Genomic DNA, 18572 nt, shown 5'->3' on the forward strand with positions numbered 1-18572 from the left:
ACCACAGCTCTGTTTCTATCTTTTTTTGTGGCTAAAGAGTCTCATGGACTTTCCTACCCAGGCTGGCTTTGAACTACAATCTTTAGTTCTCAGCCTCCTAAGTAGGATTACAGATGTGAGCCACTGGTACTCAGTCATCATATTAAGTTTTAAAAGAGGACATGGGAAGAGCTGATAGAAGGGAATCTCTGAGATAAGAGATGCAGGCTATGTAGAGGATAAAATTATGTCATCTTTGGAAAAATGAATGGAACTGGAGATCATGATGTTAAAAAAAACAAGCAAGACTCAAAAGGACAAATATTTCAGGTTTTCTCTCATACACAAAGTATCCATTATTTTTAAAGACATGAAAGTGGAAGGGGGACTATTTGGGAAGATGAAGGGACCAATGGATGAGAGGAAGGGAGATGAGAGAGGCAGTAGGGAGGTGTGACAAGATCAAAGTCCATATATAAATGCAAATTTCATAACAAAATGATACATTTAATGCATGCTAATAAAACTTAAAGATCAAAGTAGATGTGAAGGTGGACATGGTAGTGGTAATATGATGAATGGATTTAATAGCACTGGACTATATACTTTAAATGTGGGAGAAAGAAGGCAGACTTACAGCAAAACAAAAAGGAAGAGGGGCAATGTGGCCCTCTCCATCTAAAAGGTATTTTGTGTGTGTGTATGTATGTGTGTGCACATGCGTGTGCGTGAGCACATATGCACACACACGCCATGCCAGTCCTGGGGTTTTAATTCAGGGTCTGGACACTGTCCCTGAACATTTTTTTCCCCCTTTGTGCTCACGGCTAGTGCTCTACCACTTAAACTACAACTCCACTTCCAGCCTTTTTGGTAGTTAATTGAAATTGGGAATCTCACAGGTTTTTCTTCCCCGGGTTGGCTTCATACTACGATCCTCAGATCTCAGCCTTCTGAGTAGCTAGGATTACATGTATGGGCCACAAGCACCCTGCATAAAAGGCATTTTTAAAAAATCATACAGTGCTGTGCAAGACAAGTAAAACCCATCTTCAGGTTGATGTTTATTACAGGCTACAATACACAGTGTATAGATTCAGTAGACTCAGGCCCAAAAGCAAATAGAGTATATTCATCAAGCAGCATTGACAATTTACCAAGCCAGACATGAGGATGTATGCGCCAGTGGAAAAGACAAAAACATGGACTTCAGCCCTCCCTCAAGGTCAGTGCTTGTCTTTGTCATGTGGAGCCCAACTTCCATGCTGCTGCTTTCCCATCATCAACTATCATTGTACCTGTCTCCCCCAGCCCCCATTACCCCATCCAAGAGGAGTTGCCATTTGGGCTCAACAGCAGACAGTGCACTTGACTTGTAAGGAAGGAAATCTTTAGGGACTTTGCATATTCATTTGGGAGAAGATGAGTAAGCCAGATTGTAGACTTTTTAAAAAAGAGAGATAATTGGAAGAAATAAAGGAAAGCTTGTAACAAAGGCATGTTGCAGTGAAGGGAAAAATAAAACTATACAACCTATAAGAGTTAATTTGTTAACCTGAAAGAGTTAACCAAGGAAACACTCATCCCCATGTGATGCAGATAATAACAAGATTAAGTCTTTCTGTAGCCCCCCTCCCAACTATCTCTTTAAAAACTAATTAGAAACATTGATATTTTGATGATAACATCAAAGTGCACCTTCACACTAGCTTTGTAGTTGTCCCTGTGCAAAAGAGTCAAAGTGAATGGAGGCTAGTTAGACTTCAAAAGTACTTATGCCCTACAGTTAGGAACAGAGTTTTAGCATTGGTTAATAGGCACTAGCTGGTGGGTGCACCTGGGTCTCTAGGGAGGAAAGCAGTGGAGATGGAGACAGGACACAGGTAGCAGAACCCTGTGCCATCAAGGTTGGGCTGCAAGGAGAAGGCCTCATGTTTGCAGCATACATAATTGAAGGAAACATAAGCACCTCAGGGCAGCAGGTCATCTAGGGTAAGAAAAACCTAGAGGTCCCTTCTAAAAACACTCCATTTCAGAATGTTTCTAACCAATGTTCAGACCAGAGAGGCAGGTCACAGTTAACACACATGCAGCACAAAGTGGGCACCTAGAGGTCAAGGTTATACCTGATTTCACAGGATTTGTTTACCTTAAAGAGATAATGTCTTTTAAAACCACTGGAATTTCTAAGAATTCAGATCATATGAAGAGCTCTTAAGTAGTATTTTATTACAGAATTTTGCAAACAACAGGAAGATAAGAAGGCATTGAGATTTATTTGCAATTTGATACAAGAAGATTTCCTAATATCTACCACACCCTAAAAGCAATTTTTACAAAGCTTCATTTGGCCAAAGATTACATTCAGATATGATATTTGGCTTCTATTAAGTAATTGAGGGTTGAGATCCTATTTCCTTTTCCTTTTCTTTGGAAAAAGGAAAATAGGGGCTATGCATATCAAAGATCAAAGTCTCTAGGAAGTTGAGGGTTTGTGATACTCTTCTTGGACACTCAATCCCAAACACATGAAAGGCAGCCACCAGTGCAGCCAAGGCTGTGACACAGTCATCCACTTGGGTCAGCTTCTCTTTGTCCAAATATAAAGAAAACTCACAAACATCGATATTGAAAGGGTTTTTAACTTCCAGCACAGGTGTGGACACTTGTACCTGAAAAGAAAGTTGGGGGGGGTGGGCTGTCACTGGTCCATGATAGCTTAAATAGCTAAATAGTAAAACATGCCTGTATGGAACACTAATTTAGTGCAATCTGTGAGTATGTTGCAAGTTAGCATAATTGTAAATATGATAAATAAAATGTACTTCAAAATAGACCACCGTCTTGATGGTAAATAATCAAAGATGTGATGCGGAAAACCAATGGCTTCACATACTTCATACCTTCTCGTTCACAACAACAAAAAGACTGGAATCATCTCCAAAAACATCAGGGAGGAGTAAACAGGTGGCTGTCATCTTCATATCTGTCAAAGCAAGCATGTTCACAGGCCAAGTGAAAAGAGGTTTTTAACAATTGTAGCAAAGGTAGTGTTAAAACATTTGTCTGATTTTTTTGCTTGCTTTCTACAGATGAGTGTTCCACACAATCTTTTTAAACCAACTCTTACAAAGTACTCAAAACTTCATGTGTGTCCTCCAGGCCAATTTCTCAAGAAAAAGTCTTCACTCCATCCATCTGCCAGGATGATTTTGCTTAGTATTACCTTGTGACTTGCATTGTAAAAATTAATAGCATACTAGCTGCACGCCAGTGGCTGGCACCTATAGTCCTAGCTACACAGCATGCTGAAATCTGATGATCACCATTTCAAGCCAGCTGTGGCAGGAAAGTCTACGAGACTCTTAAATCCAATTAAACGCCAAAAGCTGAAAGTGGAGGTATGGCTCAAGTAGAAGAGTACTAGCTTTGAGCAAAAGTGGTCAGGGAGAAGTACCCTGGACCTGAGTCCAGGACTGGCGCGCGTGCACACACACATACTAAAAGTATACTAGTACCCAAATACAGATTTATCATATTGAGTGTACTTTTTTAAATCTAAACATCCACTCTACCAATTTGAATTTCATTCCTAACTACCAATTATTTTCTTGAACTTTACTTGTTACTAAAGTAGAGCTTTCTTAATTATCCTGAATTGTGCAGACAGCTAAGACCAGCTCACCCTGTGCCCAGGTTTACTAACATTTCAGCATGTCTTCATCTGTATACTGCTTCATTTTTTCTTGTAATGCAATGTTGATTGGATTGTCTGCCACTGAATAAGCAGTCAGTACATTTTCTGAATAGGATTCCAAAATATGCCGTGTTTTCTTACAAATATCTGTTCTTGTAAGAAGCTGGAATTCTCTGAACATCTGATAATAGGAGAAATCAGTAGATACATCGGGTCACAAGAATATATATATTCATATGTATATGTGAGAGTAAATAAGTTTGGAATTCGTTTTTTGCTAATCCTGGGCCTTGGACTCAGGGCCTGAGCACTGTCCCTGGCTTCTTTTTGCTCAAGGCTAGCACTCTGCCACCTGAGCCACAGCGCCACTTCTGGCCATTTTCTACATATGTGGTGCTGGGGAATCGAACCCAGGGCTTCATGTATAAGAGGCATGCACTCTTGCCACTATGCCATATTCCCAGCCCAAATTTGGAATTATGTAATGCTTGGAATTAGTTTAAAAATAGATATGTTGGGGCTGGGAATATGTCCTAGTGGCAAGAGTGCTTGCCTTGTATACATGAAGCCCTGGGTTCGATTCCTCAGCACCACATACATAGAAAACGGCCAGAAGTGGCGCTGTGGCTCAAGTGGCAGAGCGCTAGCCTTGAGCAAAAAGAAGCCAGGGACAGTGCTCAGGTCCTGAGTCCAAGGCCCATGACTGGCCAAAAAAAAAAAAAAAAAGATATGTTGTTAGCTTAAATGAAGACGTGAAGACTTAGGAAGAGGAAAGAGAAAATAACAAAAGGCTAAAGTGAATGAGAAATGGTAACAGGCATGGCATAATTGTAGATATGTAGAACTAAAACACTGGGAAACTCTGTATATTCAACAAATGAAGTACCTTCCAATTCTACAACTGAAGATCAAGCCCATTAAGAATTGCATCTTTTGCCAGTGTCAGTATATCATGCCTGTAAACCTAACTATGTGGGAGTCAGAGGTTAGAAGAATCATGGTTCAAAGCCAACTTGGGCAGAAAAGATTGAGGCCCCTATCTCCACAGAGTAAGTTGGGTCTGGTATCCTGTACCTGCCATCTGTCTATGGTGGGAAATATAAATAAGAGGACTGAGTGCCAGGGTGGCAAAGGCAAAACATGACACCACATTTTAAAAATAACCAGAGCAAAAAGCTAGAGGTATGGCTCAAGCAGTACTGCACCGGCCTAGCAAACAGATGCCTGAGTTCAAAACCCAAGAATGAAAAACAGGCAAAACCAAACAAAAACAACAAAGAAGAATTAAAACGGAATTGAATCTCAGATGCAGATTCAACAAAATGGGGAAAATAAATTACACAGGCGTCTGCTATTTGGGTTGGTTAGTGTAAGATTCTAGGATTTTCTGTTTCTTCAGGTAAACTCCATGTTTTTGATTTGACACTGTCAAATCAAACAAAAAAAAAAAAAACAAGAGGCAAAACAGGAAAACTACTAGACTTTAGAAATACCTCATGGTAGCATCCTAAATTGAAAAATGTGGAATGTTCTTCAGATTATAAGATTTGAAAAACAAGGAAAAACAACAGAAATGCAGAAAAGTTAACCACTGTGATACTTAAGCACAATTATCAATTAGACTGAATTAAGAACTGCCAAGAGATTAGTAAAGCAACCTGTGGGTCTGTGATGGCTTTCCTGAGAGGATTAGGAGAAGATTAGGATTAGGAGAATAATCCTTTGATGGATTCCCAGTCTCAAGGCATTATTGTGAGATGGTGAAAGGTGACAGGTGGAACCTAGTTGGAGGAAGTAGGTTAATGGGGGTGTTTCCTGAGAGATTAAATCTACCTGGACCAGTTCCGGTGTTCCTTTGCTTTCTATGATGTGAATTACTATATTCTGTTATGCCTTCCCACCACGATGGACTGAAATCATGTCTTTTCCTTCCTTCCAGTTCCTAAGTTCCACTCCTCTGAAAATTCTCTGCCTCACACTCCCATTTTCTTGACAAAGTGATATTAAATTATTAGTCATTGTTTTAGGGAATGAAATGACTACATACATTTCTTTGCTCTAAATTGTAAATAAGAGTTACATACTGTCTAACTGGGCCCTCATTGTTCCTTGGATATTTTGGTAGATTATAACTTGAACAAAGATAGTTCTGAAAGGTAAGTTTTCAGAAAGCTGGGATTCTCATAAAGACATAGTGGCTTTATTACTAGGCAACTCTTTGGATGACCTTAAAAATTGGTTCTCTTATTTGGAACACAAGAAATAAGAAGGAAAAATACACAGTACTTCCCTGGGTCCATAGCCTACAAAAATTTTAACTATTTTGAAATAATTTTAAGCTTACATTAATGTTGTAGAAATAACAGAGAATTTTCTCTTCTTCCACATTCAATTACCTTATTATATCACTACAGACTAACATTCTTATTCCACTCAAATCTGATCCTTAAGCTATCTTTGTCTTTTTATAATCTGCTCAGGTTTTCCAGATTCCATCAGTGGGAGCTACTTTTAGCATATTTCCCCATCTTCTGGACATACTCTATTACACTGAAAGCACTTCCTTAATTTCTGGCATTAGACCATGGTATTTCTGATCATTTTGTCTAGAGTTAGTCATTTTTTCAAGGGCTCTTTTTTCTCCTTTTGTTGGAGGGAAGCATTCAGAAACTAAAGCTTCATCTCAAAATGTGTTCTTTACTACCGAATTGTTATTGCTCCAGGCTTTCTCATAGAACAAGCTAAGACATTTATTTTTATATATTGTGACAATGTCAGAATCAAAATGGAGTCACTGGTGTCAAACTCCAACAGAAGATAAAGCCAGAATTTGGAAAGTAGAGAATCTCCTGCATGGATGCCTGGTAACAGCTAATGCCAAAGCCTCTATCAGAACCAGATTTTTCCCAGAGTCCACTGCAATCCAACACAAATAGGGCTTTGTGCAGTATTCCTTTGATGGTGACCTTGAGTCAAGGATATTGTTTTAAAGCAACTTGTATAATCCTCTATGGGGACCCGTAATTGCAGAGCCATAAGGTCAGCCTTAGAGAATTGGAATGCAGTTCTCTGTCCCTTGGAATGCTGAGGGCAGCCCTGACAAGACCTATTGCGCATAGCTTTACGATGGCCACAGTTTCCGCCCTCCTGATAATCCCCATTTTTTCCTTGACCACGGAGCTTGCAGGTGGCCTATTCAAACTGGCCGTTTACCTCATCTTCACATCCTGTTTTCAGGAAGTCACTAATCCTAGGATTGTTTCCCCCCACTGTGGTGCTCTTATCTCTTGAAGATGGCTACCTTGTTTTCTGCACTTACTCTCCTGTTTGATAATGAATAAAAACCCTGCTCATGGGACCCTCTGGATCTGTTGCTGGAGGGAGACAGCAGGTCCCCTGGTACTCCAAAACCAATTCCACGGTCCCATCTCCATCATTGCTTTGCTCCCAGCCTTGCTCCCCACTGTAGCAGACAAGGCTCTCACAATGGGTTGCAACAATCCTCCCCATTTTTCCCTTTAAAATCTTCCTGCCTTACCTCCTTGATTACTCATTCCTATTTCAATGTCAAATTCATCATCTCTTGAGAATCTCTCTGTGATTTATCATTTAGGTTTCCTATGCATATATACAGACATATATACAAGCATCTATATCTGTATATGTAAATAATAAAAGCTAAGTTTCACTCTAACAATGAAGGATTTTTCTCTAGCCTTCCTCTTCCTGTACTTCTGAGTTTGCCATAGTGAGAAGCTTGGTTCCATTATCATCAATGTATTTACTTACTATCATAAATCCCTACTCAGCCATATAGACAAACTCCAGCTGTGATTGGCCATCTACAGAAAAAATCTCATTTGGTATCATATCTAATTTTGTCCCAGAAATTGACCAATATCTTTTCTCCTGTTATTCAGATTGGTAACTTCTACTGGTCTTCGTAAATCCAGACTCTTGGTTTTCTTCCATGTTAGTAAGTCTACTGAGAGATGTGTGCATTTCAGTTATGTTAGGTCCTCTCCCTGAGGGCTACATGCAGATGCCCCCACCTCATTAAGTCTCCACCCAGTTACCTGGGTAACCTGCAGACCTGGAGGCAGTTACCTCCCCTTTCCCTGAGGTCACCTCCTAATCCACCTGGCCACACCCCTTGCCCCTGCCCTAAATAAAGCAGGGCTGGGTGGGGGTCTCTCTCTCTCTCCCTTCTCTCCGGCCATGGATCATCTTGGCCACAGGCCAGCAGTTTGGTAATAAACTTTCTCTCCTGCCTGAATACCGCGTGGCATTCTCCTTTACCGGCTACCTACTTTAAAAACCTAACATATATGGTGCCGTGACTCGGATGGGGCTTAAGAGTCAGGACAGGCGGAATTCCCATCTATTTTTCTTCTTTGTCTGGGAGTATCCCCAGTCCTGACGGCCCTTTTTCCATGAACCGAACTGCTGCGAGTCGCCACGCGGCACTTTTCACTAATATCATTGCTGGCCTCCACATCCACCTCCACCTCCACACCACTTGTCTACCCTGGTGAGTGAAACTGCTGCTGCTCGGGTTCTCTGCTGCTCCGTCCGCCGCTTCTGCCTGCTGCTTCTGCCCGCCCCTGCCTCATGAGACTTCTTCCAGGCTTCATTCAAGGACTGGCGTCTACCACCAAGGGACCCTGCTGCTCGCCTTCTCCAGGAGAGGCCACATTTCTGCCTTTTACCCCTAATGCCGACGCCCCTTGCCAGCAGGAAGCAGCCAGAGAGAGTCTTTGTCCTTTTTCATTACTATTAAAAGGCTGGAATGTTAGGTCCTCTCCCTGAGGGCTACATGCAGATGCCCCCACCTCATTAAGTCTCCACCCAGTTACCTGGGTAACCTGCAGACCTGGAGGCAGTTACCTCCCCTTTCCCAGAGGTCACCTCCTAATCCACCTGGCCACACCCCTTGCCCCTGCCCTAAATAAAGCAGGGCTGGGTGGGGGTCTCTCTCTCTCTCCCTTCTCTCCGGCCATGGATCATCTCGGCCACAGGCCAGCAGTTCGGTAATAAACTTTCTCTCCTGCCTGAATACCGCGTGGCGTTCTGTGGCGTTCTCCTTTACCAGCTACCTACTTTTTTAAAAAAGGCCACTTGGTCTTCAGGTTACCCAGGTAACGAGTTAATGAGGTGGGGGCATCTGCATGTAGCCCTCAGGGAGAGGACCTAACAAGTTAAATATTCTTTTCAGTTCTAAATTTCCACAATTGAAATATTCATATTGCATTTCTCTGCTGAGTGTTCCCACAGATATGATGCATGGATTATTTGTCTTACCATGTTCTTATCACCCCGAATAACTAGCTTGATACAATGATAAGGTGACCTTGAGAAGACTTGGTTGCAGCACCAGCTAAATGGCAATACTTGGAAAGCTCAGATAAAATTCATCAGGGCTATCTACACCATAAATTAGCATTTTAATATACATTTCAGACTTTTCTATTGCCAGATTCACAGGTGACTCAAAGGGCAGGTAGCAACCAGAGCAGCACCACTGATGGTTGCCCAGTGATCCACTATCAGAGGGTTTAAATTATACTCCTTTAAAGAGTGCTCAGTTTTAGTCTGGCAGGCAGTTAAGTTGCTGATTGTTTCTCTGGTCTTGTCAGAATTGATTTTGTCATTTGTTTGGGCAGGTTTATTTTGAAGTTTATCCTTGGTCATGGGTAAAATGAAGCCCGGGGCATGATTCTCACTCCTCTTAAGACATGGACGTCCTGGAGTGATGAGTCTGTATGCCCGAGGTGCTCAATGCTGGTCTACTCTGGTCAGTGTGGAGTGTCCTCTGAGAGCAGCTGTCAGTCATGCTGTAGCACCCATTTCTCTCTCTTCTCTCTCTGCCTCTGTGTTTCTGTGTCTCTCTCTGTCTCTGCTTCTCTCTGTGTCTCTCTGTCTCTGTGTCTCTGTGTCTCTGTCTCTCTCTGTCTCTCTGTCTCTGTCTGTCTGTCTGTCTCTCTCTCTCCCTCTCTCTCCTTCTCTCTCCCACTCCCCTACCCACTGGTCCCATTCTGTGAAGTCCAGTTCTCAGCCAAACACTCTGGGAGGCTTTGTGTGGGCTTCTCCCCGACTTCCTCCCCCAGCCCCCCAAATGTCCTGTCCTACAAACTGCTCCCTCATTCCCCAACTCCAACCTCTTTCAGTTCAGCCTTTGGAAACCACAACATTCTGCTTGGTTTCTGCCTTTCTGTGCAGTGGTCTGGAAACAAACCCATGGCAGAAACACGAGGCACATCTTCTATGCTTTTATTAAGCAGGCACCACAGCTTCCATAACAATGTCAGCAAGGAGTAGCCTCATCTCTTGTTTCTCTAGCTTGAGACGTGTGAGCAGAGAAGACCAGTCCAGTACCCATTTTAAATTTTTAAAGTTGAGATTTTCAGTTGAAACTGTTTAGGAGTGGAGGAGGTTAATGAGAAGAGGAGGTAGAGGTGGATCAAGCTGCACAGCCAGGACCACCGCCTCTACCCAGAGCTTCTGTTCCTCAGCACCTGGATCACAGGTGGTAACATGGAGGGGATTGCACCATAGCGGTAAGCCTTGGAACAGGATAACTGTTCTACTCTACATGTTGTTTGTACAAATAATTATAACTAGGGTCAAGTTTGCTTTAATTTTAAGAAGCACATAAGTTGCATAAATTGTAAATCCCAGCTACATGGGTCTAAATTAGGGGAAGTTATGCCCTGGAGGAACCCAGGACATATTTTGTATTTTGTAAAATAAATAAATAAATAAATGGGCAAATTTCATCTAATAAATATCATCATTGCAAAAAGCTTTCTCCATATTTGTCCCGATTTGGTCAAGATTTTAGACATAGAAAGTGAAAAGTCTAAAGAATATGGAGGGTGGTTCATCTAAGTGGCATAGTTTGAGATGTCTGAAAAAAATCTGAAAATCTCCAATCTCTCCTTGGCTTCTCACTCAGGCCATAATGGATGTCAGGCTTAATGCTATCTCTGTCTCTTTGGATGGATATCTAACTATAATCCATCTGTTGTATCACTAAACCACTGAGGGCTGCACTCCAGGAAAAATTCCCAAGTCTTTAACATCAGTGACTAGAGCATCATTACAAACATCAACTGATTCAGTCTACATCCAAAAGATCAATGTACTTCTCTGTCATGCACACTGCTTGTCTAGGAAGCTTGGGAATGATTAATATTTAAAACTTGTTTCCTGTGTCAAAAGTGTTTACACGCTAATGGACTGGTAGATTTTTACTTTAAAACTATTTGTAGGTACATCTGTCAAGCATTGCTTTCATATTTATCAACATCCAGGGGCTATTGGCTATGATTGGTCCTAGCAACCCAAAGATTAAGAAGTAAACAAACAAAAACCAAAGTAAAGTTGCTGCGAGGATTAAATAAATTAACCCACATTAAGCCCTGAAATATATAAGCTCTAAGCACTTACATGTTCACTATTGATATTGTTAAAATAATACATGTAGGCAAATGCTTCTTGAAGGTTTTGTAGATAATGAAAAATATGTCAAATGTTTTATTTTTCATGTATTTGATTGAGGTCCTATAATTCTTGCATGAAATATGTTCTTGGACAAAAACTGTGACAAATCTCCTTTTAAAATCACACTAAACTGGTGGTATGACTTTTGGATGGGTCATTATAAGAAAACTCAAAAGAGAGGTATTTTGTCTATCCATTAAACTTTACATATATATATATGTGTGTGTGTATGTGTATATGTCACTTTATACTTTGGGGTTACATATGAATGTATGTGTGTGTATATATATATGTGTGTGTGTATGTGTGTATGTGTATATGTATCACTTCAAAGTTTGGGGTTCTAAAAGAAATAAAATAAAGTTGTATATTAAGAGTTCCTTGATATTAGTCTTGATGGTCTAAATACATGCAAAAGAGAAATAATTTATACTGTCAAAGAACTCAAACTATTGATCCCTCAGCTTCTATAATAATCTAATGAGAGGCAACTAAAATTCTGAAGGCCACATCTTGACACTATAATCAGAGTGCTATAGGTGAATCAACATACCTGGTAAGGGCATTTCAAAAAAGGAAACATTTTAAGAATAGTCTTCAAAGGTGTTCTCCTGCCAATCATCTTTCTTCTGATTTCCAAAGTCTGGCTCATCCTCTTGTCAATTTCTCTCCAGTTCTTTTCTGTTTTCACATATTCTTGCTGGAGCCAGTTAATGTGTTCATTTACCTCAGAATCTAAACAAACAGATTCTTCCTGCCAAATATTTTCAAAACATCAGTCAGTTTCATGTTTCAAGTAGAAGTCTGCTACTGCATGAAGACTTGAATTGCAGGCTGTTATTGTACTCTTAATAATGCACTCCTAAGGGGGGCATCACCATGCCTAATTACACTTGGCCTTGAACACAGTTAACCAAGGAATGGTCTTTAATGAAATCTAATTAGGCGATTACTTACCATGGAATTATAATCTATGTTCTTGACAGACTTAAAAAAATTATAATTCTTACTTACCCATTTATTAGGAAACTTCGATTACCCAGAAAGTTCATACTTGACAGGAATTTTGTTTATTTCTATGCATAAAAATTTTAAAAGAAAAATGTCAAGAATAGATTTTTTTTAAAAAAAAGGTTTTAGAGTCAGATTCTTTTTATTTTAATTGGTCATCAGGCATGAACTTTGGGCCTGGGCACTGTCCCTGAGCTCTTCAGCTCAAGGCTAGTGCTCTACCACTTGAGCCACAGCACCACTTCCAGTTTTCTGGTGGTTAGTTGGAGATAAGAGTCTCGTGGAATTTCCTGCCCAGGACAGCTTTGAACTGAGATCTTCAGATGTCAGTTTCCTCAGTAGTTAGGATTATAAGCATGAGCTACCAGTGCTCAGCTTGGAGTCAGATTCTTGCTCTTGGTATTATTTGCTCTACTCTCTTTAAAGATGCCTCTTTAAACTGAAGAATACAAGCATATAAAGCAAACTCAAAATAATAACATTTAGTGTGTGTGTGTGTGTGTGTGTGTGTGTGTGTGTGTGAGAGAGAGAGAGAGAGAGAGATTCTGGGAACACTAGGTGGGGTAGGAGGAGTCAAAAGAAATCAGACAGCTAGGACACACAGCTTCAAGGAAACAAGAAAAAAATATTTCTAGGACAATTGAGAAAATGTCAGCAGAACTGTCCTTGAAATGGAACGTCAACCCACCTAACTGGTCAGACTGTGAACAGATGTTACCTAGAAATGATGAAGTAGTTGGCAACAAGTCTATCATGTCCCTACATCAAAAGCACATTGAGAAACTTTGAGGTACACCCACTTCGTATGAAATCTGATTGACTAGTAGGACACAGGTCAAGTGAATAAATTTCTAGAAAATACATACTTTACCAAAATGGATTAAAATGAAATTCCCTACAATCTTACAGAAACTTAATTGGAAGGTAAATGTTTTGCCAGAAGAAAAAGCAAGATTTGGATATTTTACTGATAAATTTACTGCATTTTTGAAATTGGATGTTCCAAATTTATGCAACTCAGTCAGGGAACTGCAAAAGCAAAAAAAAAAAAAAAATGATAAAGACTTTTCCCACTTTTTCTGTGGTGCTCTATTGTATTTGCCCTCACAGCTGGAGGAGCAGGAGTAGGTCAGAGAGGTACAGGTTATCCCATTCATCTGACAACAAGGAAACAAGAAATGGTAATAGTACTATTCTTAGAGTTCAACATTTGTTTGCTATTAGTAAAGAGGCTAAGCTAAACTAACGAGAAATATTATTGATTTACCTATCATACTTCATGGACTGTCATATAGCCAACTGCTTTGGGGCAATTGTTACAGAAAAGCTTGGAGCAGGAAAAATGTAGGTTTTATAAGAAATAAAGTGTATTAACACCTTTATGATTTACTTAATTATCTAAATATCTTTAAATATTTTATGCCAGTAATGAAATTGATCATAAAATAAGATTACTTTCAAATAATGCAGGAAAACATGTATAATTCAACCTCCCTATATGCTTTAGGATTAATGAAAAGAAAATCTTGATCCAAGTGAAATGAGAAACCTTAAAAACATATAAAGTTGCCCAGCAAAAATCTTGGCTAACAGTATATTTTTTTATTTTGAAAATTTAAAAGGATTATCTTTAAATTCGAAGGTAAGAAAAGGCATTGGCTGTACACTTAACCAGAGTAATAAAATAGAGAAAATAAGATCTAAAATTTAGAAGGAAAGTAACAAAATTATTATTCATATATGAGAGTTTTTCAAAGCCACTGAATACAAAACATACAGATATATACTGATGAACCAAAGATTTATATTTTTATTTATTTAGAGACAGGTGGTGTCACTATGTAGCCCAGATTGGCCTTGAAATCAGGATCTTCCTGTCTCAGTTGCTGTGGTTATGACCATGTGCCTACTACTTCCAGCGAGAAAAGGTAGTTTGTTTTTTTACAATTGGCAAAACACCTTTAATGTATCTAGATTCAGTGATACCACAAGACAGTATGTTGGAAATAAACTGTAAAGCTTGGGGGTTGAAGGAATTGGGAGGGAGGGAAAATGGGAGAAAAATGGAGGGAGTAACCAGTTTGACTAGAAATGTACTCACTACCTTATGTATGTAACTGTAACCCCTCTGTACATGACCTTGATGATGAAATTAAAATTTAAAAACACTAGCAAACTAAGGGATAGGTTGTGATAATATGAAGAAAATTCTAATATCGCTGGAAAATATTACTGAAAACTAATAAGTGGATAAAATTTTCCATGTTCCCTGAAAGATCCAATGACTCCAAGGAAGTCCCCCTTATAAATATAGATTCAGTGTTTCTAGTGAAACCCCTATTGTTTTAATGAAACCAGCTGAGTTTTTCTTTTATTATTACCTTTAAGCAGTTGTACAAAGGCATTTTAATTCAACATGTCAGTTTATGAGTACAATGCATTTTGATCAAGGGCATCCTTATGTGAAAGTTTTAAAGTTCAAGAATAACCAAGACATCTCTAGAAGTGTAGTGAAGAGAATGTATGAAGACATTTTGTAGCTATGTAATGAAGAAAGTGGTTTTCCCGCCGGAAGAGAGAACTTTCCTGACGGAACACAACAGATCTTCTAAACACAGTCATGGAAGTAACAGACATAGCACTAGAAAGATTCCCGGGAAAGAGACCACCTGTTTTATAAAAGGTGCAAGAAATTCATCATAGGAGCTGAAGGGGAATCCTACAAGGTTTATGAACTTCAGTATTAAAGGCAAACCTAAAAAAAATAAAGAAAATTTCTTATCACTTAAAGGAAGTGATTTTCTGGAACACTAATTACAGGGGAAATGATTAACAAATCGATATTAAAATGACAAACTTATTTTTATCAAGACACCAGATAGAAACTTGTAAGACAAAGCATCAGAAGAAATTTATAGTAAAATAACTGGTAGGTTAGAACTGTGATTCTTGCAAATAAGTAAAAGGCTGTTAGACAAACAAAAGATATGAGCAGGCAGGCCTTGTACATAGGAGAAAACACAAACATTTTATATATATGAAAATATGTTCAATTCATAAATAATTACAATGAAAACAAGGTCCAAAGAAGATACCAATTCATTCTCAATAGGTCAGGACAGGGAAATGAAATCTGGTAACAAATGACTACAATCATCTAAGTTAACTATTTCTGTCTTACAAAGATGAGTATTTGCATACATACTCCAGGAGCTAGCGACTCCACTCCTAAGCATGAAGCCTTGTAAAAACGCTCGTGCATATGCCCCAAGGCACACATCCAAGAATGATCAAAGCAGCGTGGCTCTGAACAGCCCAAACTGGAAACGAATCAAATGTAAGTTGACAGGAGAATAGCCAGATAAACTGTGGTTCCCTGTCAAAATAGATTATTAAGCCAACGGGAAAATGAATAAACTACACAGTCGAATTTAACAGCCTGGATGAATCACATGGAGTGAAAAGAAAGGGAAATCATCAAAGACAACATATACTATTCATATCCATTTGTAGCCTCAAAAGGGGGGGGCACACTGCACAAAGGGTTCCTGCAGAACCCATTGCATAGATGTCCAAATCATGTATTTAAGTGTACTTATCTAAAAAATCAGAGATGTGATTGACTTAAAATTCACAGCCATAGGCACATGTGGAGGTCAGAGATGTTGCAAGAGTGGTCAGAGAAGAGAGGGATCCAGGTCAACATGATAGGACCAGCCATGATTTAACAATAAAGCTGGGTGGGTGATGGTCTATCAAGTGTTCTGTGAACAACACATATATGGTACATTATACATTTTTAAAAAAATCTCATATGTATATACTGATAGTCATTAAATAAAAGAAAACCTCTTAGATTTTGAAAATTAAAAGGAAATATAAATTTTGATTATATAAACAACTTTCTACTGCTGCCATATCATGGAAATTGTGTTGAGTACTGATACTGACATTTATGGACCACCATACACATGATGCATTGCTTCTCCCCAAAGTACTATGCAATCATAAAGCTTCTACCTGACCCGACTGGAGATTCTCATCCAGATTATAAACCCAAATCAATTGGAAATTCCTAGATCTGGCTTGCTTTTAATAGTTTATATAATTGTTAGATATAAATGTGGTTCAAATACCCTTTATACTAATGAGCACAGAGGGAGAAGTGAGTTCCCCAGGACAGGTGGGTGTTCTAGTTAGTACAGCCCCTATGAAGGCAGATGGCCTAGTTTTGAAAGCTAGTTTCTTTGGTGCACTTTGAGAAGACGAAGTAGTTGATGAGAAATGGCTGAATCTTACAGAACTGCTTGCAGCTGCAACAGAATCAATTCCAAGGTGCCTGTCACAAAAGGGCTCAGGATATGCTGGGGAAGGAACACAGGGGAAAGTAATGAGGTAGAGACAAGATAGTTCCTGAAGGAGGAACACATGGAAGGGAAGTAGAGAAGCCCTCTGTGGGGGGTTGTGACCTTACAGGCATCAGCATAATTTAACCAGAACATGAACTCCAGTTGAACTCTGATACCCTGTTCCCTCCTCTATCATACCAAGTAAACACAAGCCACAGTAACCTACAGCTTCTAGAGAATTGGTTGGAATCACGGAGTTCAGCTTTAGCCAAGTTTGAGTCTAAGCTGGCAGCTGGAACAGAAAATAAGACAAATATTTCTAAATTCCATTTTGACAGAAGATTGGGACTGCTTTTGAAGTAGTAAGCTACAGCAGCATAATTAAAAATGTAGCTATAGCTTTTTATTTCTCCCAGAAATAAACTCAGATTGACTTTTGTTCAACATTTTACTCTACATTCTGCAATCTGAATAAATTTACAAAGAACATACCTCATTATGAAAATCTAATACGTTTTTCTATAGCTATATACTATAAAAAATCTGCCTTCACAGATCTGTGCCAGCTATGTGTAGTGGGTAGCTTCTGCCTATAGTCCCAGTACACAGGAGGAAGAGGCAGGAGGATCACGAGCTTCAAGACACCATGGTTATATAGCATGACTCATAACAAACAAGTAAAACACAAAAGCAAGCAACAGCCTCTGTACAAAAGAAGGTGATAAAGAGTTAAGACTAATTTCTGAAAACAAACTGTTGGCAAATGATTAGTTATGCTCCCTGTTAACTACAGTGTTCCCCACAGTGTCATTTCACTTAGTCCCTAGTTATTCCAAGGTTGTGTTATTGAACTATCCAGTATGATAGTCACTAGCCACCTTTGTAATCATAGCAATAATATGAATATGGCTAGACCAATGTAAAAATGTGCACTGGAAATACTGAATTTTAAAGATTGACTATGCAGGAAAAGAATGTAACATATCTCATTAATAATTTGTATAATGAGTATGTACTGAAATGATATTAAGGATATATCGAGTTATGTAGAAGACACTATTTAAAGTCCATCTGCTTCTTTTTACTTTTTTGTAGTATGGCTCTGAGAAAATAAAAAATTGCATGTTTATGTCTTCTATTACATTTCTACAGAACAATGCTGTGATGGACGCTAAGAGTTTCCTCCTACCAAATTCCAGTCATCTCCGTTTTCAATCTTTTTGTCATCAAGTCAACTTTGGGAGGGAGGTGTCCCCTGGGGAATTTGCACAGTTTCTTTGCTTAATATGCAGGCATGTGTCTCCGTCAATCAGCAGGCAAGTTTGCTCCACTCAATTTCCCCCCATGCTTCCAAATGTACAGCTGACTTGGAGAACTTCAAAGTATTAGTACACTTGCCACCTGCTAATGGCAGTAATTGTATGCTATCCAGAATCCAACTAACTGTCAACGTTTTTCTCTGATTTTTGCTGTCCTGTGTAGCTTTGAGCCACGAGAGAAACAGCTGTGGGAAAGGCAACCCTTTTGGATTACTACTTGAAGATAAAAAAACAAAAACAAAATCCTCACAGCTCCAGAACCAAATCTGGATAATGATGTTCTCTGCATTGCAATTTGTAGTAGGTAGAACAGAACTTGATGTAAGGAATACTCAAAGATAGTTAGAATCAATGTACCAGAGATTCACATAGAAACGTGAATGAATCTTAATGGGTGTCAGAAAAAAAAAGAAAGAGGGAGGGAGGGAGAGAGGGAGGAGAGAAAGAGAGAATGAGAAAGAAGAGAAAAAAAGAAAAGAAGAAAGGAAGAAAGAATGAAAGAAAAATAAACAAAGAAAGAAAAACACACGTGGTTAATTCCGTTTATATTACATCAAATATACTCAACCTCCACTGATAATATATTTTGGAACACTTGTAAGCATACAAAACAGTTTTTTCTCATCAGCACAGGTGGGGAAAAAAGTAAAAATGGGAATAAAATGCAATAAATACAATAAGAGAAAGGCAACCATAATATACATGAGGTGATGA

At 39.2% G+C, this 18572-nt stretch overlaps 1 protein-coding gene across 1 annotated transcript in view; it reads right to left on the reverse strand.

Annotated features, from left to right (window-relative positions):
* Positions 1–2337: 2337 nt before the first annotated feature.
* Samd3 (sterile alpha motif domain containing 3) overlaps positions 2338–18572 on the reverse strand; it is a 58980-nt gene continuing 42745 nt past the window's right edge. Inside the window, exons 7-10 of the mRNA XM_048354652.1 lie at positions 11733–11933; positions 3686–3857; positions 2883–2965; positions 2338–2651 (exon numbers count right to left, since the gene is read on the reverse strand). Coding sequence (XP_048210609.1) covers positions 2367–2651; positions 2883–2965; positions 3686–3857; positions 11733–11933 — 741 coding nt within the window. The 3' untranslated portion in view covers positions 2338–2366. The remainder of the gene's footprint in view (positions 2652–2882; positions 2966–3685; positions 3858–11732; positions 11934–18572) is intronic.

The sequence above is a fragment of the Perognathus longimembris genome, chromosome 9, assembly GCF_023159225.1.
Source record: "Perognathus longimembris pacificus isolate PPM17 chromosome 9, ASM2315922v1, whole genome shotgun sequence".
NCBI classification, from domain to species: Eukaryota; Metazoa; Chordata; class Mammalia; order Rodentia; family Heteromyidae; genus Perognathus; species Perognathus longimembris.